Here is a 24,650-nt window from a genome sequence, read left to right on the forward strand (position 1 = left end):
GAGATCCTCCTGCCTCAGCCTCCCAGGTAGCTGGGATTACAGACTTGCTACCACACCTGGCTAATGGTTTCTATTTTTAGTAGAGATGGGTCTTGCTCTTGCTCAGGCTGGTCTGCAACTCCTGAGGTCAAGCGATCCTCTGGCCTCAGCCTCCCAGAGTGTTGTGATTACAGGCATAAGCCACAGCGCCCAGCTGAGGTCTTTATTTCTTTGTATGGCTTTGAGGTACTGTCTAGCATCCTTTCATTTGCCCATGCTGTGTGAACATTGATCTCGACAAGCTAACTGGGCCTAAAATTAAAATAGAGCTAGGTGGTCACTTGCTAACTAGAGGTCACCCTTGTACTCTGTGTTCCCTGAAAACACATGCCTCTAAGTTTAGAACTTTCACAGCTCACTTGAACAAACCAATCAGAGCTCACCTGAACCCACTAGTCAGAGCTGATCTGCCTTAGGCAATCAGGGATCAGCTGCTGATGCTAATCAAGGCTCAGCTGTATCAACCAATCAGGGTTCAGCTGTATCAACCAGTCAGAACTAAGCAAGTTTTAATCCTTTTGCATAAATAGACCTGATTGGGAACCTGGGTGGAAACTTTTGCTATAAAATTGGAACCCTCCCTTTGTTCTCTGTTACACAGTCTGGAAAACACCATCATTTTACATCAAAGGCATTTGCAAACTGTTTACAGAAATAAATTTTTTCCTCAAAAATTCCTTTTCAGAGAACTTTTGTTCACGCAAGGAATCCATTAAGGCTGTCAATGCCCAAACATTTCTTGCAGGGCAGTTCTAGTGATACTAAACTTCCTCAATTTTTGTTATCTAGAAATGTCAGTTTGTCCCTCACTCTGAATGACAGTTTTAGCAGCTGTGGCAGGATTCTTGGTTGTCAGGCTCTGGATCTAGACTGCTCAGGTTCATATCCCAGCTCTGTGACCAGGGCTGACTTCATGGGTGTGAGACCTGTGCAGTCACTGGTTGTATTAATGCTGTGCCATTGCTGTCTTCAAATTCTTTATAAGAAGTTTTAAGTAAGTGTCCACCATTTTTATTTTGCACAGGAAATTATGTAGCTGGTCCTGTGTATCTCTTTCTAGCTGAGTTTTCTTGTGCCTTGTGTTGACTTTCATGGGGTTGATAACAAGTATACACCTCCTAGAGTTTCTGTGAGGATTATTTGATGTAATAATGGAAAGTAGTTTATATTGAAAACATAATAGATGTTCAGTAACTTTTAGTTACTATTATGATTATTGTTATAGATTTTAAAGTACAATCAACAGATCATCCAAGGCTGATGTCGATGTCTATAAGATCCATCAGGCTGGTCATCTCTGGGTCGACCCATGCAGTCCCACTGCCAAGCACCTGTTGGGGAACCACGAACATGAATCTGACCTTGGTCCTGACCCTGAAGAGCCCACAGTCTCACGGGCAAGCCTCTAGTCACGTTTGGCCTGAGGGCTGTAGTTTGCTGGCCTCTGCTCTCCAGTGTCACCTCTTCTCTGTGAACCAAAAGAAAAAAATGCGCTGTTTCTTCCCCTCACTGAGGCTGTGTGGGATCTCTGCGAGGCTGTCTCAGGATGAGCAGCTGGGGTGTGAAGGTTCTGCACTGGGGCCCTGGTAAACTTTCTCATGGGCTGAATCTCCCGCCGGCACAAAGGGAGGAAGCACCCAGGGTTTTTTATCAGCTTTCCAGATGTGGGGCAAGAGGGGACAAAAAGAGGGGTGAGGCTTAAAAACTATCAGCAAACATCAAAAAGAGGAGACAGACTCCCCGTGACAGTGTTTAGTGGGGTCTTGCCTTTTTCTTTGATCTGATCTGACAATCTCTTTAAATTGGTGTGATTAAATCATTTTCATTTAATGTAATTATTGACGTGATTAGATTAAAATCTGTCATTTTAGTGGCACTTTAAATTTCTTAGGTTTTTTTTTTTCTTTTCATGCTGTTTGCTTTAGGATTATTTTTTATGATTGTATTTTATCTCCACTATTGGTTCCTTATTCATATCTAGTTTTCAAAATATTTAGTGGCTGTCCTTCATATGCCATATATTAATACATCTTTGATTAATTACATTATACCTTCAGATGATATAATATGAATTATAAGAGGCTTACATCAGTGTACTGTAAATTCTTATTTCCCATTTTTGTGCTATTTTTGTCATTATTTTTGCTCTGAAGTGTGCTCTAAGCTCATAGTTCATTGGCACTACTTTTGCCAAAGACAGTGACTTTATAAGGAAAAGTATCCAACCTTTACTTTAAAGCTTTTTGTAGTGTTCACTTTGTTGGTGTAGATCCAGATATTTTCCTTGTATCATCTACCTTCTGCATGAAGAACTTCCTTTCATATCTGTTGTAGCACAGGTATGATACCAATAAATCCTCTTAGTTGTCTGTGTGAAAAATCTCTTTTTGGATAATATGTTTGCTGGATTTAGAATTTTGAGTTGAAAATTCTTTTTTCTTTTTTTGCCTTGCATAGTTTCCAGAAGCCTTCTGTAATTTTTTTCTGTATGTAACGTCTTTTCTCTGTGGCTGCCTTCCATGTTTTCTCATTATGTGTCTAAACATGTATGCTAATATTGTTTAATCTTATGTGGGGTTCTCTAAGATTCTTAGATCCATGTTTTGATGTCTTTCATTAGTTTTGGAAAATTCTCAGCGTTATCTTTTCAAATATTTTTTTCTGCCTGTCCTTTTTCTTTTTCTGGTATTGTAGTTATACATATGTTAGACCATTAGATATTATTCCATGACTCTTGGATGTTATGTGCTGTTTTTTTCCCCCACTCCTTTTTCTCTTTTCATTTAAGTTGGATAATTTATACTGATCTACCTCCAAATTCACCCATTCTTTCCTCAACTGTGTTAGGTTTACTGCTGAATTCATTAGAGGCATTCTTGATTTCTATTAGGAATGAAAAAAAAAAAAACGTAACATTTCCATTTGCTTCTTTCTTATAGTTTTTACCTCTCTGCTGAAATTTCCATCTGTCTTTGTATGTTTTCCATATGGTTATTTTAAATTCTCAGTCTGTTAGTTCTAAAATCTAGGTTATGTCAGAATCTGGTTCTATAGATTGTTTTGTCACTTGTAAATGGGTTTTTCCTTGCTTTTTTGTGTGTGTGTTTGCAATTTTCTACTCAATGCTCAGCATTGTGTGTAAGAGACTACAAACTGAAGTAAATAGCATTTATGACTGGAAATGGGCACGCTTTATCTTCTACAACTGTGTTCCCAACCCCCAATCCATGGCTCAGTACCAGTGCATGGCCTGTTAGGAAATGGGCCACCCATCACTGCCTGAGCACCACAGACCCCACCATGACACCACACCACCCCACCCTAACCCTGCTCTGTGGAAACAATGTCTTCCGTGAAACTCATCCCTAGTGCCAAAAAGGTTGGTGACCACTGTTCTACAAGACTGATTCTGCACACGAGCGTGTGTGGAATTAAGTTGTTGTAGTCAGGAGATGAGTAGGGCTTGGGTTGTGTTGTTGCTATGGTTATTTTAAGTGCACCGTTGGCTTCAAATTCTTTTAATGTTACCTTGTGCTTGTGCTTACTCTGGTGTGCTGTGTAAGGGTGGGGTTTCTGAAGGGCTTTCTTAATGCCTTGCTCTAGCCTCAATCATAGGCAGGCCTTGTGTTCCTCAGTCTTGGAGATGGAACTTTCTCGGTAATCCTTCCCCTCACCAGCAGTACATACCAATGAACTGGACCCAGGACGCTTTGCTATCCATCACCAGGGGTTTTTCAATTTTTCCTCAGCCTCAGTAGGTCTCCACAAGTGCCTTGAGGGAGACAAGGTTTGCTGGTCTCTCCCCAGTAGTTGAAGGATTTTATTCTTTGGGGGAGTATGGTCAGAGCAGGGCTCACGCCTGCACGCCTGGAGGCAGGCTCTCTCCTGTCTTTCTCGGAACACCCGAGAGAGGTCCGTGAAGAAGAGTCAGTGTGGGTTTACACTCCCCCTTAGGTCTGCGGTTCCCAGGGATTTTATACTCTCATTCTAGGATGCACTTGGCCTTTAACACTTGACTAAAATTTTGAGAGGTTCTACGGATTATAGCGACCTTGTCTTCAGCATACAGGTGGATTGAAGCCAGTGTTCACATCACACACATCCTCCAAGGCGCCTCTGTTCTCTTGCATTGCACGTAATCATTTGCCTTCTCATTTCAGCTCTTTCTTTTATGCAGGAACAGTAATAATTTTTAAAATAATCCAGCTTTTTCTTGCTGTCAGGGTAGGACTGACACTCCTTAGAACACTTTACATCCCAGCAGATTTGAAACATCACCCCTGAGATTCTAAAAGAGACAGTTTTAGGATAACACTTAAGGGTCTCATTGCAAGGTCATCACTGCCAGGACCTGAAATGGCCCAGGTTCCAGAGGGGTTAAGGCCAGCTGTTGGAAGGGACAGCCTCACAGAGGGGCTGGGAGGCCACTGTGTATGCTGAGGAAGGTCCTGCACACCTGTGTGAGGGTCAGTGAAGGCCACGCAACACTGCCACAGGTCCCCACGGCCCCTCTCCCTCCACCGATCCAGGTTCATGCTCAGCCTGTGCCACCTCCATCTCCACAGGTAACTCCAACTCGAGGGAGGACTGCTGCACTTGGGCCATCCCTGGTCCTACCACTGGAAGCTGTTGGGGCTCAGAGACACGGGGCATGTGCAGAGTCCCCTCGGCACCTCCCAGGGCCCAGCCTGCTGGGTGCTGCTTGTCTAGAGGCCAAGCCGTCCCCAGCAGAGGCACATTCCTACTGCTGGCGCCTCCCTCTCCATCCTCCTCTCGCTGAGGAGGAAGCACTAATCTCTAGCCAGAGACACAAACACTGATTTGGCCTCCAAAAGAACATTTATTCCCACGATTGAGGTCAAAAGTGCAAAAATTGCATCTTTCTGGCCTCTGTCCACCCCCAGCGGACAGTTCTCCAGCCCCACAATGCGATGCTGTCTGACCCACGATCACCTTCTGTAGAAGAGCCCTGTCTTGGCTCCTCCAGGCTCCGGAGGCTGGCGGGGCCTCCCGTTCACAGCTCAGTGCGTTCTGGCTGTGGTGGCTTCTTGGCAGCCTCCGTGCCCAGGAGCTTGGTCCAGAAAGACACTTCCTTGTCCTTCAGCTTCTGGGCTGCCTGCGTGGGGACATCAATCTGCAGGTACCCTTCCTTCTGGTCATACGCTGGCCAATGGGGCAGTCCCTCCCCATTGGGGTTCCTGGGAACAGAATCAAATAGAAACCCCTTAAAGCTGCTGTGTGGTCCCAGCAATCCTCTGAGACTTGCGGGGATCTCCTGGCTCATGTCTTTCCAGAGGCTTGTACACCTCCAGAGACGGGGAGCTCACCATGTCCTGGGGCAGCCTGTCTGTTTTCAGAGAACTCTCATTGTCATGGCACTGTGCTCACAGGGTGGGGAGTTTGGTCACTCAAACTTTAGAAGCTGCCCCTCCCTCTCCATAGATCCACCTGCCCCCACCAACCCTGTCCCACCTTTGCCACCAGCCTCACCCATTCCGAGCAAAGCTGGCCCAGAATTTCATCACCATCTTGCTAAGTTTGATCTCCTCATCTGAAGCACCCTCTGTGGGAACAAGAAAAAACCTTTTGCTACTCAAGGTTGATTCATGGTTCAGCAGCCTTAGTGTCACTTGGGAGCTTGTTACAAACAAGAGTCCTGGTGAATACTCCCCACACATGGAGTCACAACCTGCATTTCAAGAAGTTCCTGGTTAATCCCTGTGCACTGTAAGGTTGGGGATGACTGATCTAGAACTCAGCGATGGGCGTGCAGCCAATCCATGCCCGGCCACCTTTGTCTTCTGTGCCCCCCACCTGCGTCCTCCCCACTCAGCGTCCGAATGCCTCACGCCAGGCTTGGCTCTGCAGAACTCCCAACTCTCGGGGTTGCTCTCCCTTGGGTCTTTTCTGAATCTTCTACACACAGCACATTTTCATATTACGTAAAACAGCAGAGCTGCAAATGTCCTAAGGAATCACCAGACTGGGAGATGCCCAGAGGCACTGGTGTGTCATGAACAGCCATGAGGCAGGTCACAGTCATCTGTTGCTGCTGAGAGTTAAGGTATTGAACACATTTGTGAGAATTTTTCTTTAAAATATTGTTATTAAATATTTTAAGTTAAAGATACAAGATTTTATCAAGCAGAGAGATAGACAGAAGGACAGACGGCAGACACACATTAGACCCAATTCAAGGTTAATTAACACCAATTCTAACCTGAACTTCCCTCACATTCTGATATGCTCTTGTGAGAGGGAAATGGAGTAGTGACATTCTGGCCCTAGAGCAGGGCCCTGCAGGTGACCCACCTCTGCCTTACTGATGTCACAGGCCAGGATTCTGAGAGTGACTGTGGCTGAGGGCACATGAGTGCACACCCTCCTTCACGCGTGTTAGAGCAGGAGGAAGGGTCGGGGCTGCACAATGTCATTCAACCCTGTTACAGTGAATCGGGAAACTAAGACCAGGACGGAAGGAGAAATTGCTCAGGGCCTCCAAACCCAGACTGGAACCCACATCTCCTAACTCCAGGCTGACAGCCACCAAGAGCCATTACCTTTTAAAAATGGGGCTCCCAAGACAGAGAAGATCTCATCCCCGTGGTCCCCTCTCACCGTCTTGGGTTTCATGTCTGATGAGAAGCTTGGGCGATACCGAAACTCATACATGTAGGTGGGGGCTCCGGCATCTGAGAAGACACGATCATGCACAGGTCCTGTTACCAGACACAGCCCTGGGTGGTGTCCAGGTCCCCGGCCCTGCAGGAAACCCCTGGTGATCAGCACAGTGAGAAGCCATTTCAGGAAAGCTCAGTGACTTGCTGAGGGCTGCAGAGCTGGTTGAGGTGGAACTGGGATTTGAGCCAGGTGTTTGTTGACTGAGTGAATGAAATTAATTAATGAATACTGAATGAATGAATGTTAAATCCCCGGGTCAGCCCATTTATAACAACTATCATTATAAGGACACTGGCTCCTTTTGCCACCAGGTGCATTCATACACATGAAAATCTACGTATGTGCAGTTTACACTACTACAGTTCACTGAAAACAGACTAGTGCTCATGCAATTGGAGAATATCCGCAACTTGATAGGAGTCTTCTATGCAGGCTAATTTTGACCATTTCCAGTGTTTTTCTCACCCATTCTGAGAAGAGTGAAGCAATCCAAGTTGCGTGCCTGAAAGTGAGGTTATTGAAAAACAGAACTATGCAGAGACAGAAGACGCTGGCTCTTGTTTCTCAAGGATCCACAGCACTCAGGGCCTCGTGTTTCACTGTCCCTTCACACACCCCGCTTCCTGCTTGGCCCAGCGAGTGTTAAGGTGTTAAGGCTGCTATAGAGATGAGAAGAGGCCGTGGAAGGGTGACCCTGCCTCTCTCCTGTCCTCTCTCCTCCCCCCTGCTCTGCCCCCACCAAACCCACTCGTCCAGGCCCCAGGGAGATGTCAGTTTCACTACTGACTGGCTCACTGGAGCCACCAATCCCTGCTCCTCCAGGAATAACTCATGGGCCACCCAGCCCTGCAGCTCAGCACTTTGCTTTGGTCACAATGTCCACTGAGGAGTGTCCCTAAGAGAGAAAGAGTCAGGCCCCAAGTCAGGCTGGTGGAGAAACCTGACAACTTTTCCCTCCTTGGGTATAGTAAGAAATTTGTAAAATGCAAAAAAAGAAAATGACCAAAACATCACTCATAATCCCGCCACTCAGAGAAAGCCTCTGTTAATATTTTAGCATATCTCCCTTTTATGTGGATAAAATTTGGATGATACTATATATGTTATTTTGTAACATACTAAATCATCTGTTAACATCTTTAAATATTCATCCACAAAAGGACCTAACGATATATGTTACCCCATCGTGAGGACGAAGACTAACTTATTTAACCATCTCCCTCGGCCTCCATCACTGCACCCTTGGCTTAACAGGAATTGTTGTTTGGGATAAGCCATCCTTCTGAGGTCTGTAATGCGCTGGTTAAATGGCTGCTTCAAGATCAAGTGGAACTTGCTAAAAGTAGGGTTTGACTTTGCCTCTGCCACGCAAACATTTTACAAAGGAACTCAGAGCCCAACCATGGAGGGAAGACCTTTTGTGAATGACAGAACTTATTTTAGGAAGCATGTTTCCCAAAAGATATTTGTTAAAACTTTTAACTGTTTGCCTAAAACAACTGAGATTTATAAAATTCCTATAATTATAACACAAGTTTTCGTAGGAAAGTGGGGCACAGATCTGGGCCAACACAATTAAGAAAAACAGAAGCAGAGACAATAAGGAGAGAGCTGGTAATCAAAGATATGAAAATTAAAATGTAGTGTGATATCTTTTTTTTTTGGTGGGGATGGTTTATATAATTGGCTGCATTATTTTAATTTTTAATTTTAGTGTCTCAAGTGAGAAAAGGAGTTAAGAAATCCACGCTCATAGGATCAGGATGGCTGATTAGGCACAGGTAGTAAGTGCCTGCTCCGTGGAGAGGAACAAGAACACTAACCATACTCTCACATTTCAAACAGATCACCTAGGAGACAATGCTAGGATTCATCAGGACAGTGACGGGAAACAGCACAAGTGGGAAAGGACAGGGTTCAGGGCCACTTGCCCAGCCGGGGCCTGGCTAATAGCCGAGAGAAGTTCCTGGATACAGGGACGCAGTAAGAGAGAAGCCCCCAGGGCTCCATTTGCGGAGACACGTTTTTACAATCTCGGCTACAAGAGACCCCCTGACCCACACCGGGCTTGGGCCTCGCATGGGAGCTGCCTGGGGACTGCGCAGAGATGCTGTTCCAGAAAGGGGCTCACACGGACTCCCACAGGCGTCTGAGCCTAGGGCAGCGTGAGCCACGTGCTGTTCTGAGAGCCTGATACTGGCGAACTGTGGGCACAGCCCCAACCGCTGCACTGCCCCAAGGAGGACACAGGAGCCCAGGAACCCCCAGGCACCCCTTGGAAGGTCCCCACCACACTCCTGTGGGCTGCTGTTGAGACTGAGACATGGGCAAACAGCCTTTTCTCTATTTTCTCGCCCACACTGCCTGCCTGGGTGGGGCCCCTGTATTTCCAGTTGCAGGTTCAAGGTGCCATTTGAGAGTGTCATGCTGGGATGCACCCTAGCCTTGGGCCAGGTGGCTGCTGTGGGACAATCTTGTGCAAATGACACTACTCAGTTTCTTGCCAGCTCAGCCTGCCTGAGAAGGGCCCCACCCCTCTGGTGATAGGCTCAGGGCACCATCGTGGGAGTTTGAAACCAGGTAATGCCCTACCCTTGGTCCAAAATTGGGCCGAGGGCACCACAACCCTGCCCTCTGGGGAGGGACAAGGGAGCCCAAGCTCTCCTACGTACACCCAGGACATGCCCACTACTCTGCGATGGGCTGCCGCGGGAGAGAATCGTGAGCAGGCAGCTCCCCCACCCCCAGCATCTTGCCCACACTGTTTGTCTGGAAAAGGATTTACCCTCTATAGTCACGAGCCCAAGGGGCCACTCTGGGAGTTTAAACCTGGGCAGCACCCTGTCCTTGGACTGAGTTTGCGTGGACACAGCTGCAGCCTAGCCTGGCTGAAGGACAAGGGAGCCCAAGCTCTACTACACACACGTAGGACGATTCCCACTGCCCTGCTGTGGGCTCCTGCGAGAGTGAGATGCGAGCAGACACCACTCCCCACAGATTCTTGCCCGTGCCACTTGTTTGAAAGGGGCCCTCCCTTCTTTAAGTGCAAGCCCACAGCTGGTGCCATTTTGATATTTCAACACTGGGCTGCACCCAACGCTCAGGCTGAATTCAAGGCTACATGACTGTAGCCACTGCCTGGCCAGGAAGGGGCAGGGGAGACAAAACTCTCATAAGCACACTTAGCACAGTACCCGCTGCCCTTTTACAGGCAGTTGTGGAACTGGGGACTAGCTTGACCAATCTATTGCAGCTACCAGTGACACCAATATGGACCACTTGGGTCTTAGTGGGTGGCTCAACCACCACTACTGTCACTCCTCACATCACACGAGCTGCATAGGGGCCCGAGAAGCCACCAAACCCAACCCTCTGCTCCAAATTCTAGCTTCTGAGCAAGCTACCTGAAAGCCCAAGAATTGGCCACCCAGGACACACTAATACTGCTGTCACTGTAAGCTGCTCTGGGGACTAAAATCAGGCATACTCAGACCACTGCTTCCACCACTGCAGCCCAAAGACTGGCACCGCTGCTGTTCAAGTGCCAGAATATCTTCACCACAGACTCAACTAAAAACTGGTCCATACACCAACAAAGCAAGCGTAGATAACACTGACCCTGTGTACTGCCTAAGAAATCATACAAAGATCACACTACTGCAGGCACCCAAACTCAAAGCCAAAGTGTCCTACTCAACAGACAACAAATATACAGCTTCAGGAAAAAATTCTCACCTTCTTAAACAATCTCAAAAATCAGAACAAACTACTGCTACAGCAGATATCAACAGAAGGACACAGGAAACATGAAAAAACAAGCAAATATGACACTATCAAAGGACCACAGCAATTGTCCAGCAACAGATCCCAATCAAAATGAATACCTAAAATGTCAGATAAAGAATTTAAAATGCTGATTCTAAGGAAGCTCAATGATGTGGAAGAGAAATCTGAAAATTAATATAAGGAAACAGAAAATCAATTCAGGATACGAATGAGAAATTTATCAACAAGAGAGATATCATAGAAACAACCCAAACAGAAATTCCAGAGCTGAAAAAAATCACTGAAGAAAACACAAAAATATTAAAAACTTCAATAGCAAGCAGAAGAAAGAATCTCAGAACTTGAAGACAGGACTTTGGAAATAATCCAGTCAGATAAAAAATAAGGAAAAAAGAATGAGCAAATCTTTTGAGATATCCGGGACTACATAAAGTGACAACTTACAAGTTATTGGTATTTTCATGAAGGAAGACAGATCAAAGTTTAGAAAACCTACTTAAGGAAATAATAGTCAAAAAATTTTCAGTACTGCCGAGACAGTTAGACATTCAGCTACAGGAGGCCCAATGATCCCCAGGCAAACACATGTCAAAGAGGACTTCACCATGGAGTATCATAGTCAGAATAACTAAAGCTGAAGTAAAAGAAAGAATTTTAAAAATCACATGAAAATACCATCTGGTCACCTATAAAGAAAACCCCATCAGATTAACACCAGACCTCTTAGTAGGACAGAAGAAAATGGGATGGCGTTTCCAAAGTGTTGAACAAAACAACCCCAAAAACTGCGAATGAACAATTTTACATCTTGCCAGAATAAGCGTCATAAATGAAGGCAAAATAAAGTCTTTCTCAGATAAGGAAACACTGAAAGAATTCATCACCACTAGACCACCCCTACAGGAAACACTCAAAGGAGTTTTAAACATGGAAACAAAAGATCAATATTCATCATCACAACACAGGTCTCACAAAATGATTACACAAAGGAGGAAGAGAAAGGAGTTAAATGGCAACATGACAGAAGATCAGAAAACCGCATGGACAGAAGAACAGAGAAAAAGAAAGAATTTATAAAACAACTAAAAATAAACTGACAATATGACAAGAACAAAATCTTACATATCAGTATTAATATTGACTATAAATGCTCCACTTAAAAGATACAGATTGGCAGAATCGATTTTACAAAACCTAACTACATGTTGCTTACAGGAAACCCACCGTACACATAAAGACATATATAGACTGAAAATAAAGGAGTGCAAAAAGATATTGTATGCAAATGGAAACCAACAGTGAGCTATACTTATATAATACAGACATTAAATCAAAAATAGTTTCAAAAGATGAAGAAGGTCATTATATTATGGTAAAAGGATCAATTCAGCAAGAGGATGTAATGATCCAAAACGTATATGTACCAACATTCGACCACCCTGATTCACAAAACAAATATTACTAGACATAAAAAAAGAGACAGACAGCAACATAATAAGAGTGGGGGACTTCAATACCACACTCATAGCACTAGACAGATCATCAAGACAGAAAATCAACAAAGACACGTTAAAGTTAAATTGGACTTTAGAACAAATGGACTTCATTCACATTTATAGAACATTTCACCCAACAACTAAAGATTACACATTTTTTTCATCAGCACATGAAACACTCTACAATATAGATCACACTTTAGGCCACAAAAGAAGTCTTAACAAATTTGAAGAAAACCTGTATCGTATCAAGTATCTTTTCAGAACACAGTGGAATAAAGCTAGAAATCAATCAAAGAGGAACTTCAGAAACTACATAAACACATGGAAGTTAAATGGCATGCCCCTGAATGATCAGTGGGTCAACAAAGAAATAGAGAGATTAAAATTTTTTTGAAATCAATAAAAATGAAACACACCACCACCAAAACCTGTGGGATACAGAAAAAGCAGTGCTAGGAGGGAAGTTTCTAGCATTAAATGCTTACATTATAAAAGAATAAAGATCATAAAAATAATAACCTAATGTTGCACCTCGAGGAACTAGAAAACCAAGAACAAAGCAAACTCAAAGTTAGCAGAAAAGAAATAACAGAGAGCAGAGTGGAACTAAATGAAATAGAGACCCCCCTAAAAAATAATACAAAGAATCAATGAAACAAAAAGTTGGTTCATTGAAATGATAAACAAAATTAATAAAACACTAGCTAGACTAACCAAGAAAAAATAGAGAAGAGCCAAATAAACATCACAAGTGAAAAAGGAGACATTACAACTGATACTACAGAAATACAAATGATCATCAGAGACTATTATGAACAACTAAAGGCTCACAAACTAGAAAACCTAGAGGAAACAGATGAAATCCTGAAAACATACAACCTCATGGGATTGAACCGAGAAGAAATAGAACTGCTGAATAGACCAATCATGAGTAGCAAGCTGAATGAGTGGGGGAAAAAAAAAAATCTCCTCCCCAAAATAAGCTCAAGACCAGAGGGATTCACAGCTGAATTCTGCCAGATGTACAAAGAACCGTTGCCAGCCCTACTGAAACTGTTCCAAAAGATGGATAAGAAGGCAATATTCCCTATCTTATCCTCTCTTAAGCCAGTATCATATTAATACCAAATCCAGGAAAGGATGTTCGGAAACTGCAGACCAAAAACTGTGATGAACACAGATGTAAGAATCCTCAACAAAATACTAGCCAACTGAATCCAAGAGCACATGAAAAGGATAATTCACCATGATCAAATGGGTTTTGTACTTGGGATGCAAGGATAATTCAACATACACAAGTCAGTAAATGTAATTCACCACATAAACAGAATTAAAAACATAAACTACATGATCATGTCAATAGATGCAGAAAAAGCATTTGACAAATTCAGCATTCCTTCATGACAAAAACCCTCAAAACACTCAGCAAAAGGAAACATACCTTAAAATAATAAAAGCCATATATGACAAACCCACAGCAAACGTCATACTGAATGCGAAAAAGCTGAAAGCATTTCCCTTGAGAACTAGAACAATTCAAGAATGCCCACTTTCACCAGTTTTAGTCAACATAATACTGGAAGTCCTACGCAGAGTATCAGGCAAGAGAAAGAAAGAAAGGACATCCAAATTGGAAAAGAGGAAGTCAAATTATCTCTGCTGCTGATATGATCTTATACTTAGAAAACCCTAAGGATTCCTCCAGAGGACTCCTAGATTGGATAAATGAATTCAGAAAAGTTTCAGGTTATAAAATCAATGTACAAACTCAATAACATTTTAATACACCTATAATGATCAAGCTGAGAATTAAATTAAGAACATAATTCCATTTATAATAGCTCCAAATAAAGTAAAATATTTAGGAATAAACTTAACCAAGGAGTTGAAAGATCTTTCCAAGGGGAACTACGAAACACTGATGAAAGAAATTGTAGATGACACAAACAAATAGGAAAATTTCCCATGCTTATGGATTGGAAGAATCAATATTGTTATAATGGCCATAGTGCCCAAAGCAATCTACAGATGCAATGTAATTTCTACCAAAATATTAATATTAACCTTGTTTTCACAAAATTAGAAAAAACAATTCTAACATTAATACGGAACCAAAAAAGAGCGTGAATAGTGACAGCAATCCTAAGTGAAAAGAACATAGCTGGAGACATCACATTGCCTGTCTTCAAATCCTACTATAAGGTTATAGTAACCAAAACAGCATGGTACTGGTATAAAAGTAGACACACAGATCACTGGAAAAGAATAGGAAACCCAGAAATAAAGCCACATACTTACAAGCTAACTGATCTTTGACAAAGTTGTCAAGAACATGCCCTGGGGAAATGACGCCCTTTACACTAATGGTGCTGGGCAAATTGGATAGCCTTATGCAGAAGGATGAAACTAGAGCCTTACCCCTCACCATATTCAAAATTAATTCAAGATGGATTAAAGACTTAAACATAAGATCTGAAAGTACAAAAATCCTAGAAGAAAACCTAGGAAAAACTCTTCTGGACATTGGCCAAGGCAAAGAATTTATGACGAAGATCCCAAAAGCAAATGCAACAACAACAAAAAAATAAAAAAATAGGACTCATTTAAACTAAAAAAGCTCAGCACAGCAAAAGAAATAGTCAATAGAGTAAATACAAAAGCTACAGAATGGGGGGGAAATATTTGCAAAATATATATTCAATATTCAATAAAGAACTAATATCAGGAATATAAAAGGAACTAAAAAAATTCAGCAAGAATAATCCAAACAACCTCCTTAAAAAGTGGGCAAATGACATGAAGAGGCATTTTTCCTGAGAAGATATATATACAAATGGCCGACAAACATTTGAAAAAAAATCCTGAACATCACTCATCATCAGGGAAATGCAAAGTAAAACCACAATGAGATACCATCTTACTCCAATTAGAATAGCCATTATTAAAAATGCAAAAAACAATATATATCGGGGCAGATGTGGTGAAAAGGAAACATTTACACACTGTTGGTGGGAATGTATATTAGTGCAACCTATATGGACATTTCTCAAAGTACTGAGAGTAGATCTACCATACAATCCTGCAATCCCACTACTGGGTTATCTACCCAGAGGAAAAATCATTATATCAAAAACATACTTGTACTCGTATGTTTAGCACAGCACAATTCACAATCACAAAGATATGGAATCAACTTAAATTCCCATCAACTGATGTGCAGATTAAGAAAATGTGCTATATATACACCGTGGAGTACTACTCAGCAATAATAAAGAATGAAATAATGTCTTTTGCAGCAACTTGGATGGAACTAGAGGCCGTTTATCCCGAGTGAAGTAACTCAGGAACAGGAAAATGAATGCCACATGTTCTCACTTATAAGTCGGAGCTAACCTATGGTTACACAAGGACACACACAGTGGTGTGATGGACACTGGATACTTGAAAGGGGGAAGGGTGGGAAGGGACGAAGGATGAAAAATCTGTGGGGTACAATGTACACTATTTGGATACACCAAAAGCCCAGACCCTACCACTATAAAATATTATGTATATGTAGCTGAATTCAACTTATACTCCTCAAATTTATTAAAATAAAATAATAAAATAAATAAAATAAAATATATTCCAGGGGCCAAAAAAAAAAAAAAAAAGAAATCCATATTCTTATACACTGGAAAGAAAATTTGCAATATGTATCAAGAGCTTTATCATGTTCCTATAGTCAAATCTAGTAATATCACTTCTAAAATATATCCTAAGAAAATTATTAAACATGTGGCTAGAGATTTATGCACATAAGGCTGAACATAATGTTATCTGTAGCCTCATAATATGAGCAGCCGACTGAAATATCCAATAGGAATATTAAAGTAAATGGTAATATCCATTCAATGGAAATGAATCTTTTTGATGAATTTTTATTGACATCAACAAAATCATCACAATATACCTTTTGTGTTAACAAAACCACACTTTAAAATTGATTTTTAAATAATATATGATATGGAAAAATTACTAGAAGAAAATACATAAAAACTTTATAGCAGATATTTCTAGGTGGAGGAACTGAGTGATACCTAGTTCCTTCTTTACGTGTTTATATTTTTGAAACTTTCTACAATTATAACATTAATTTTATATTCAGAAAAGTTATTTTTATCAAAAAGAGTGAGACAAATACAAAAAATGAAAGTTGATACAATCTGAATAGTCTAGCAAAAAGACGGAACCCAAAGTAATGGAAACTTACATAGAAAGCACCGGGTCAGTACAGGCAGAACCAGCAGAAGACGCAGAAGGGAGCACCATAGGTCAGAAACACAGCAGGAGGCAAAACCAAGTTTATGAAACGACAGATTTAACCCAGGCAGCTTCTGGCTACAGGGTTTCATCAAGGCCTTTGGGAGGAAGAACACCTGCACCTTCCTGTACACAGGTGTCCTTGCACACATACTAGGTCAGCTGAAGCTGGCTTTCGGTATGCTTGTCATGTCCTGACTTTTATTAATAAAACCCCTCGAGCATGGTAAAAGAGAGAGGTCTGGGCCGGAGGACCCTTTCCTGGCACGCAGACTAGGTGAGTGAGAACTGGTGGAAGAAGAAAGGTGCTGTGAGGCTCCCCAAATGGCACCCAAAGGAGGACACCTCCCCTCTAGGTGAGCTCCTGCAGACACAAGTTCACACCCCACCCACACAGCCTCACATCAGCGTCAGAAGTTTCCACGGTAGACTCCACCCTGGCCTTCTGCTTGTCCATTCTGGCACACACCAAGATGGACAAAGCCAGTCCCAGACACTGGCATTCCTCAGACCACCCAAGTCTGCTACTGCTCCCTCCTTTTGGGCTTCTTGAGCAGTCTTGGACAGCCCTCTTGATCCTGTCCTTGTCTCCTGCTCTGTCCCCAGCTCCACCAGTAAAGAAACTAGTCTGCAGCCAGCTCTGACCTTGGAAACCCTCCAAGACCCGTCTTCCAATATTCGTCCTGTAGCCGCACATCCCACCATCGCTGCAGGCAGGAAGCCCTTGTAGCAGAAGCTGTTGGTGCCTCACCCACATCACCCACATGCCCTGTCTGTGGGGCTGCCAGCGCGATGCCCACCTCAAGCATCCAGCATCCTTAGGCCTTTGTTGGGCCACCAGAGACTAATATAGCCATGTGTGCTGCCCATCAAAGTGCCAGAGAACTAACTCTGTGGAACAGCCTTCAACCAATGACAACTGAGAGCTGGTGGATAAAGACCCCAGCTCCCTCTGCTCAGAGGGGACAAGCCTGAGCCATGTCCTCTGCTTGTGTCCCAGAGCTCCCAGCTCCAGCTGTGCACAGTGGACACCTGCTTGACAATGCATCACAGATTGTCTTCCACCTCCTTCCTGACACTTCCCCACCTCCCTGCTGCTGTTTCCTACCATTATCTGACAGATAAACTGCATGCACCTGGATCATTTACTCAGAGTCTGCTGCAGGCAGAAACCAAAATAGGACAGTGCCACACCCCATGCCATATGGAACCTGCCTGTGAGGACTGACCCTCGGCAGTGTCCACATCTGTCTCCGCGGGGAGGTGGGCAGGTCAGATACCGGAGCTGCTGGGGCCGGTGTTCCTCTCCTGTGTAGCCTCTAGGACTCACCTCTGTGGCGTCGGGCCACAGTCACAGATGGGACACCAAACATGCCATCTGCAATCAAGTCCAGGAACAGGTCTTTCTTTTTGACAGGGTCATCTGTTCCTCCTAAATACTCCTCAATGGCTACCGAAGTCAGCTCCTCAGGGATGCCCTGAAATAGATCCAGACAGTGACCACGTCCCCTGGTGAGCAGTGCAGCTTCTCTGGCCAGTCAGTGAGCAAGGCTTGCATCGAGGGGGAACCTCTCCAGCCCTGGGCAACTCCCCCCACTGCCCGGGTGGTGAAATGAGGAAGGTAGAAAAATGGGGGCAGAACCCTCAAGCCCCAGTCTCCATTCTATAATTTAATTGATCTGTGATTTGGCACAAGTCCCTGCCCCTCTTTGGGTCTCACTCAATTCCCACGATTCCTAGACTCTTACAGTAAGGGGGTAGGACTTCCACAAGAGTGACGTGGCGGTCTTCCGGTCCAGTTTGCCTTCAGAAAATGGATAGCCCATCAACTATTAAAAGAAATGATTAAATATTTGTGAATCATTGGGAATGAACAACAGCCAACCTCACCAACCAACCAATCCAACACAGTCTGAAGGTCCTCTAATTTTCTTGGGCCTTGAAAAGCATCAGTCTTTAATGAATTGGGCAAAATCAAGGAATCAAATGGACTTCCATCCAGAAACTCAAGGATTGCAAAGAGGATTAAAATAAGTTTGGCAGAAGCTGTGCCAGTTTTTTGCTCTGTGTGTGTGTGTGTGTGCGTTTGAGTGGTCTGTGTGTGTTTGTGGTGTGTGTGTGCATCAGGCTAGAATCCCCACAGTGGTCAGCGAGGCAGAGAGGGAAGCTGTAGCCAGGCTAGTGCTGAATTCCAGGGCTCTGGGGCAGGCGACACAGACCTCTCAAATACCCCACCTGTCACAGATGACACAGGAAGTCCCAAATCCTGCCATCACGGCTTTGGTCTTTGATATCCTTCTGAAGGGAGAACTGCAGAACTCTCAGCACATAACAACTCTGTCTAAACCTCTGCACCCAGAGACTTCCTCAAGCCCTGGCAGGTCTCCCAGCAGCTTAAGGTCAACGGCCCCTACAACGGCCCCCACTGCCTTACAATGCCTGCCTGAGAAAGCTCGACCTGCCAGGAGAACTTACTTTTTGTTGCAGCCAAAACATGGTGACAGGCAAAGTCCCCTGAGCCCCTCCCAGAGCAGTGACTTTAGAAAGCTTCCCATTATAAGGCCTTTCTCTGCCCTTCGGGGTGCAAATCTACCACCCAAACTGTTTCCTCAAGGACCTGAGGGGCCTCTCTATGAAGTACAAACCTTCAGGGAGATACCCCTGGGTCTCCCTCCCAGTCCTGTGTGAAGGTTACAGCCTCACTTCAGGGAGGGCCTCACTGCCATTCACACCCCTGCCTCCTGTTTCTCCTCCAGGTAAGGGGGGACTCACCGATCCAGGTGGTCTGGCCTCACGGACTAGCCAGCCCCAACTCCGCACCCCACCGTGCTTTCCCTCAGCACAGCCCAGGCTTCAGAACATCTCCAGCCTCTGTTTCAGAGATTTGGGGCCCGTCCACACCGGACAATTCCCTGTTGCAATGGTGTTACTGGATAAAACCTGCCCTACTGCTCTAACTAGGGTTGGCTTTGTTATCTTGGACAGGAAGGAAGGTCTTGCTGCGCATTTAGAGTCAATCTTAACTCAAGGAGAACCAACCTGCTCTGATTCTCTCCAGAGAGATGACAGAGCGTGTGTGGAGATTTATGGGGAAACTACACACCGGGCCCAAGGTGAGAAGCTGCCAGGCCCAGGCCTGACTCGCCTCAATGCCCAAGCTCCTGTCTTGTTCCAGGCTCCTCCGTTTCCCATCTGCACAACCGTTACCCCCACAGGCCCTCCTGGCACGGACGCTGCAGGATTCTCTCATTGGAAGACGATCAAAGAGTGTTGGGGAGAGGGCCAAACCACCCTGGTCACAGCTGGGCCATCCCAGAGGTTTCCATGGAAATGACAACTCGTGAGGGAGGGGACAGCTGCCCTGGACTCAGATGGGGGCTTGGAGAAGGAAGGACGCCTGGGGCCGGAGCGGGGAGGGCTGACTGGGGAGAGCGCTGAGTCTGTCTAAGGCTGCACGTGCTCACCGTTGGAAGGATCCAGCCAAACTCTTGCTTGTTGATGCCGACAACGTAGGGGACAGTGTTGAAATTCTTCTCGGCCAGAAGCTCTTCAGGGCTTTTGGGCAGCAGCACCCCGTCCACCACCGTGGGCAGGAAGGGGTGACTCTGGGGAAGAGACAGGGCAGCGTCTGAGCCTCCCCTCCCCAGACAGCACCCGCGTCCCCCATCTGCCTGTCTGAGGGCCAGGGCAGCACATGGCCTGTGTGGCCCCAGGCAGTAGCCACAGAAGCTCAGCGTCCTGACCAAGGGGGCAAAGTCTGTGTGACCCCAGAGAGTAGGACTTCAACCAGGGGCTGGCAGTGGTAAGGTCACCGGGGGGAGACCCGAAATTTCACTCAGTGTAAATACATGTATTCTATGTCTAGTTTTGTGTGTTTCCACCGAAGGGTGTCTGTCTCTGCAAGTCTCTCTGCGGGAGACCCTCGTCCTTCACGGCAGCCACGCTGTGTCCCACAGCGCTGCCCTGAGCGCCGGGCGCGCGAGCGCCGAGTCGCCACTGGAAGGGGAAACACGGCGTCAGGTCCTGGCAGCCTCCGGACACAATATATTCATGGACCTTATTTTATGCGTGGGTTTCTGTTTAAAGACATTTTGTGTTATAGATATTTCTTTAAAGAATTGCTATATGTAGTATTTATTTGCAATACACACCACCCAGGAAGGCCTTGACGTTTTCCTCACCCTGGATACCACGGCTGTCAATATTTTTGGTTTCAGCCCCACAGCCGTGCCGTCCCCTGTGCTTTCTACAAAACGCTTCATCGTCTCCTGAGTCTGCAATTGAAGCTGCTTTTCCGTCCTTGCCGTAGCTCGTCACACACTGCAGATTCTACCACTTTCCACACTGGCCTCAGGTGTGGACGGGCAACTTTCCTCTCCTTTCTGCCGGGTGTGCTGTACTGTTCATTGACTCTGAACTCACGGCCAACACTATGACTCATCGCCCAGCAAAGCTCGTCTGACATGTGCACTTTCCCCGCCACACACAGCGCAGCGTCCCTGAGCTTAGGAACACGGAACAGCGCTGCAGCAGGACTCTGGGGGGCGTCTGAAACGGTGAGATCTCTAACTAACACAAAGAACAAAATACAAAAATACAGCCTTAAATGGATTGTGAAAAGGACACTTGGAGGCCGGGCGTGGTGGCTCACGCCTGTAATCCTAGCACTCTGGGAGGCCAAGGCGGGTGGATCGCTCGAGGTCAGGAGTTCAAGACCAGCCTGAGCAAGACCCCGTCTCTACTAAAAATAGAAGGAAATTATCTGGCCAACTAAAAATATATATAGAAAAAATTAGCCGGCCATGGTGGCACATGCCTGAAGTCCCAGCTACTCGGGAGGCTGAGGCAGGAGGATCGCTTGAGCCCAGGAGTTTGAGGTTGCTGTGAGCTAGGCTGACGCCACGGCACTCACTCTAGCCCGGGCAACACAGCGAGACTCCGTCTCAAAAAAAAAAAAAAAAAAAAAAAACCCAAAAAACCCCAACCCTCTGAAGCCTCCTCTTTCACTCCAAATCAAAGTCCAAGTGCTTCAAGCGACCACCCCCACCTCCCACCTCTTCAGCCTCCAGCCCGTCTGTCCCCTGGCTCCTTCCTCTCCAGCTCTGCAGACCAGCCTCCTGCCTCAGCGAGGACTAGCGCAGCAGCCGTCCCTGCCTGGACAGCTCCTCTAGTTTTCCTGACAGCTGCCTCCCCCTTTCCGGAGCCCGGCTCAGATGCCACCTTCTCACTCAGCCCGTCCCTGACCCTGCTACGTAAGTTCAAACCACTGGTGAGCTCCACCCCTTAACACCGCCCGTCACCAACACACTACGTATTTTATTTGGTCTTTACTGTACATGCCCCCACTGGAATGGAAGGCTGTAAGGGGCAGGGATCTTGTGTGTGTCACTGCTACGTCCCCAGCTCCCGAGTCAGGTCCTGCCATGCGGGCAGTGCTTGCAAAGCCTGAGCTGATTGGCTGCGTGACTCTCATTCAGTCCTGACAAGACCTGTTCCGGGAAAAGTGCTGTGATCTCCAGAGGGGGAGCAGAGAGGGCAGGACTGTAAGATGCTGCACAGGTGATGCCACCAGACCCTGGCGACCTGTTGGGGGGACAGCAGAAGATGTGGAGGACACTATTGGGATGTCCCCGGTGCTGCTCCCCCTGTATAGATGTGGCCTGCCAGGGGATCTGTGCCCCTCAGGGAAGCTCCTGTGACCTCTGCCTCCCAACAGTGGGAGGCTCCGGTCCAGCCTCCTCCCTCAGGGCCATGTTGGGCAGAGGAAATGTGAATAAGAAAGGGGGTGGGTGAGCCCAGGAGTCTCATATTTGATGCTTGGGAGCACTGGACTGTGAGTCCAGGGAACAGGTTCCAGTCCTGCCTCTGGTCCCCTGGCTGTGTTACCCCAGGCAAGTCACTGCCCCTCTCTGGGCCTCAGCACCATACACATGAGGAGTTATGGGGGTTCCACAAGGGAGAATTGTCTCATTCAGAGTCAACTGGAGCTTAAAGATCTTAAGAGTTAAAACCTTTAATCAAGAAATCAAAGGTCCTTACCTCTCTGGGGTCTCCAAGTAAATCAATAGCAAAAAATTTCTGTGAAGACAAAGGCAGAGGATGTGGGTGAGAAGCTTCCCAGGAGAAAGCTGATCTTTGTGGCTATGCACCAGAGGTGTCGGGTTCTCCCTCCTGGTGCCACCCTGGCAGGGCCAAGAGGAAGTGGGCAGGACGCCAGCTCTATGGATGTGAGCACAGGGTGTGGGCAAACTTGAGGGAGGGGCAGGCACCAGCTAGGGAAGGACAGGCCCTGGGGACCCTGGCCAGGGTGGCGGGAGCTCTGGAGAGAAAGTCTGCTGTTGGTAACTGACATGCCCGCCACCCATTTCTCCTTCTTGTTCCCCTGGCAACAACACCCCAATTTTGTTTGGGGGGACCTCCCACTTATCCTCTCTCACTCCATAAATTCAGGCATTTATATTCAACCTTGGGTGTTCTATCTCCCTGAACACAGATATTATTTCAGGGATGGGCACTTACCCATGTCAGTCCAACGGAGTGTACCCCAAAACTTTTGCTAGAACTATTGGCAAAGAGGGTTTCTAAGCAGGTAGGATATAAGTCCAGAGTGCTGTTGTCTTAAATCTGAGAGTGAAGCCAACATAGAGGAGTGCAAAACGGAAGGATAGAGACAGGAACATTCCCAATAACATCCAGATCCAGCCATGCCTGAAGCTATCTGCTCTTGGACTTTTCAGTAACCCAAGGATTCTGTTGCAACACATTTCTTTTTCTGCTCGAGGCAATTTGAGATGGGCTTTCTCATCTTGCATTAGAAAGTCCTGACTCATACAAGCTCCATGATGCTTCTCTTTGGTGTGTGTTCACCAAGATTCCAGTGATTGTCATGTTACACTGTAGCGAACAGGTCTGACTGGGATGCAGGAAGTGACCAGAAGGGTTCCTCCATTATGGGTTGTAGCCCCACCAGCCAGGTGTGTGTGTGTCTGTGTGAGTGAGTGTGCGTGTACGTGTGTGTGAGTTGGGGGCAGTGGATCATCATGGAAGCACATCCATAAAATCTCAGAAAGTCTGAAGAGGGTGTCCTGGGATCGTAGGTCTGAATTTTCACAAAGTCACCAGCTATTTCCTTATAAGCTGGGCCCTCTTATGCTACGTGAAGAATTACTGAAATATTTGCCTATTTCCAGACATTAGAACCAGTTGTGCTTTAACTTTTTAAACATTTTTGTTCTCCATATCACAGCCTGATGAACCAGGACCCAAGCCCCACAGACACGCAGGCAGAGCCCAGTGCTGGAGACGTGCCCTGGGCGTCCAGGAGTATCCCCAGGTCTGCAGGGTCCAGACAGGGAGTCCAGGCCTCAGGCCACTGCTGAGCTGACAACACACACTCTTCTCCCACCACGGGAATAGCTCCCATTGGCTCTAGATGCTGTATTCTCTGGGCGTTTGTCCTGCCGAGCTTCCCTGTGATGACAGATGGCTTCCACAGCCATCCATCAATCCTGAAATGTCACCTTCTCTGTGACGCATCCCTGCTGGCTATAAGGAATGTTTTCCCTCTCTGTACTCTCACCATACTCAACCCTCTAAGTATCGGGATAGTTACTTGTGACCAGGTACCATGTTCAATCCGTGTTTGCATCACCTCTCCCACACTCCCCCCATACAGTTAGCATGGATGGATAGACGGACAGATGGAGTTGGTCAATACATGGAGTACGGGAGAACTGGATGGCTACATGGATAGATGGATGACAATTACCAGGCAGGTGATGGATGGATGGGTGGATGAATGGCTACCTAGATTTGCAACTGAGTTCGAAAAATTTAGAATTTTGGTTCTCCCTGAGAATATGTAATGTTTAATCTCTATAAAGCACATCTGAAACAAGAATGGCAAAATATTAAGTTTCCATAAAGTTGGAGAATTATTATATAATTTTTACTCATGTATTTTTGGACTTCTTTTGATATTTGAGGTATGTTTTAATAAAAAAGCAAAAAGGAAATTCCCTATTCAGATCCACAGAATTCTGAGAGGTGAAAAACTGTCCCAGGGAGTTTTTCCAGGGCAAGAGGACAGCAGAAAAGATGAAGCCTGGGGCCATGACTGCATGCGGGGGGGGGGGGGGGGGGGGGGGGGGGGGGACTAGCACGGACCCACCTACCATTTTCAGTGTAGCCTCCAAGAGCTCCTCCTCTGTCTTCTGGCGCAGGCAGTGAACCATGACAGCCGAGGTGGTGGTTTCACACCCAGCAGTGACAGCAACTTGCTGCAAAGACCACAGGCAACAGAAGCTCAAGAGCATTGTCCCGGCCGGGCGCGGTGGCGCGGTG

The 24,650-nt window shown here is 45.8% G+C and overlaps 1 protein-coding gene across 6 annotated transcripts in view; it reads right to left on the bottom strand.

The window, feature by feature from the left end:
- Positions 1-4,859: 4,859 nt before the first annotated feature.
- The window catches only part of LOC123625344 (liver carboxylesterase 1-like), a 64,046-nt gene continuing 44,255 nt past the window's right edge, over positions 4,860-24,650 (bottom strand). For all 6 annotated transcript variants that reach the window (XM_045533746.1, XM_045533751.1, XM_045533747.1 and 3 more), the window contains 8 exons: positions 24,482-24,586; positions 22,347-22,385; positions 19,772-19,912; positions 18,056-18,136; positions 17,638-17,785; positions 6,600-6,731; positions 5,530-5,602; positions 4,860-5,237 (listed from right to left, as the gene is read on the bottom strand). In XM_045533746.1, coding sequence (XP_045389702.1) covers positions 5,054-5,237; positions 5,530-5,602; positions 6,600-6,731; positions 17,638-17,785; positions 18,056-18,136; positions 19,772-19,912; positions 22,347-22,385; positions 24,482-24,586 — 903 coding nt within the window. In that variant the 3' untranslated portion in view covers positions 4,860-5,053. The remainder of the gene's footprint in view (positions 5,238-5,529; positions 5,603-6,599; positions 6,732-17,637; positions 17,786-18,055; positions 18,137-19,771; positions 19,913-22,346; positions 22,386-24,481; positions 24,587-24,650) is intronic.

This window comes from Lemur catta, chromosome 20 (genome assembly GCF_020740605.2).
Source record: "Lemur catta isolate mLemCat1 chromosome 20, mLemCat1.pri, whole genome shotgun sequence".
In the NCBI taxonomy this organism is placed as follows: Eukaryota; Metazoa; Chordata; class Mammalia; order Primates; family Lemuridae; genus Lemur; species Lemur catta.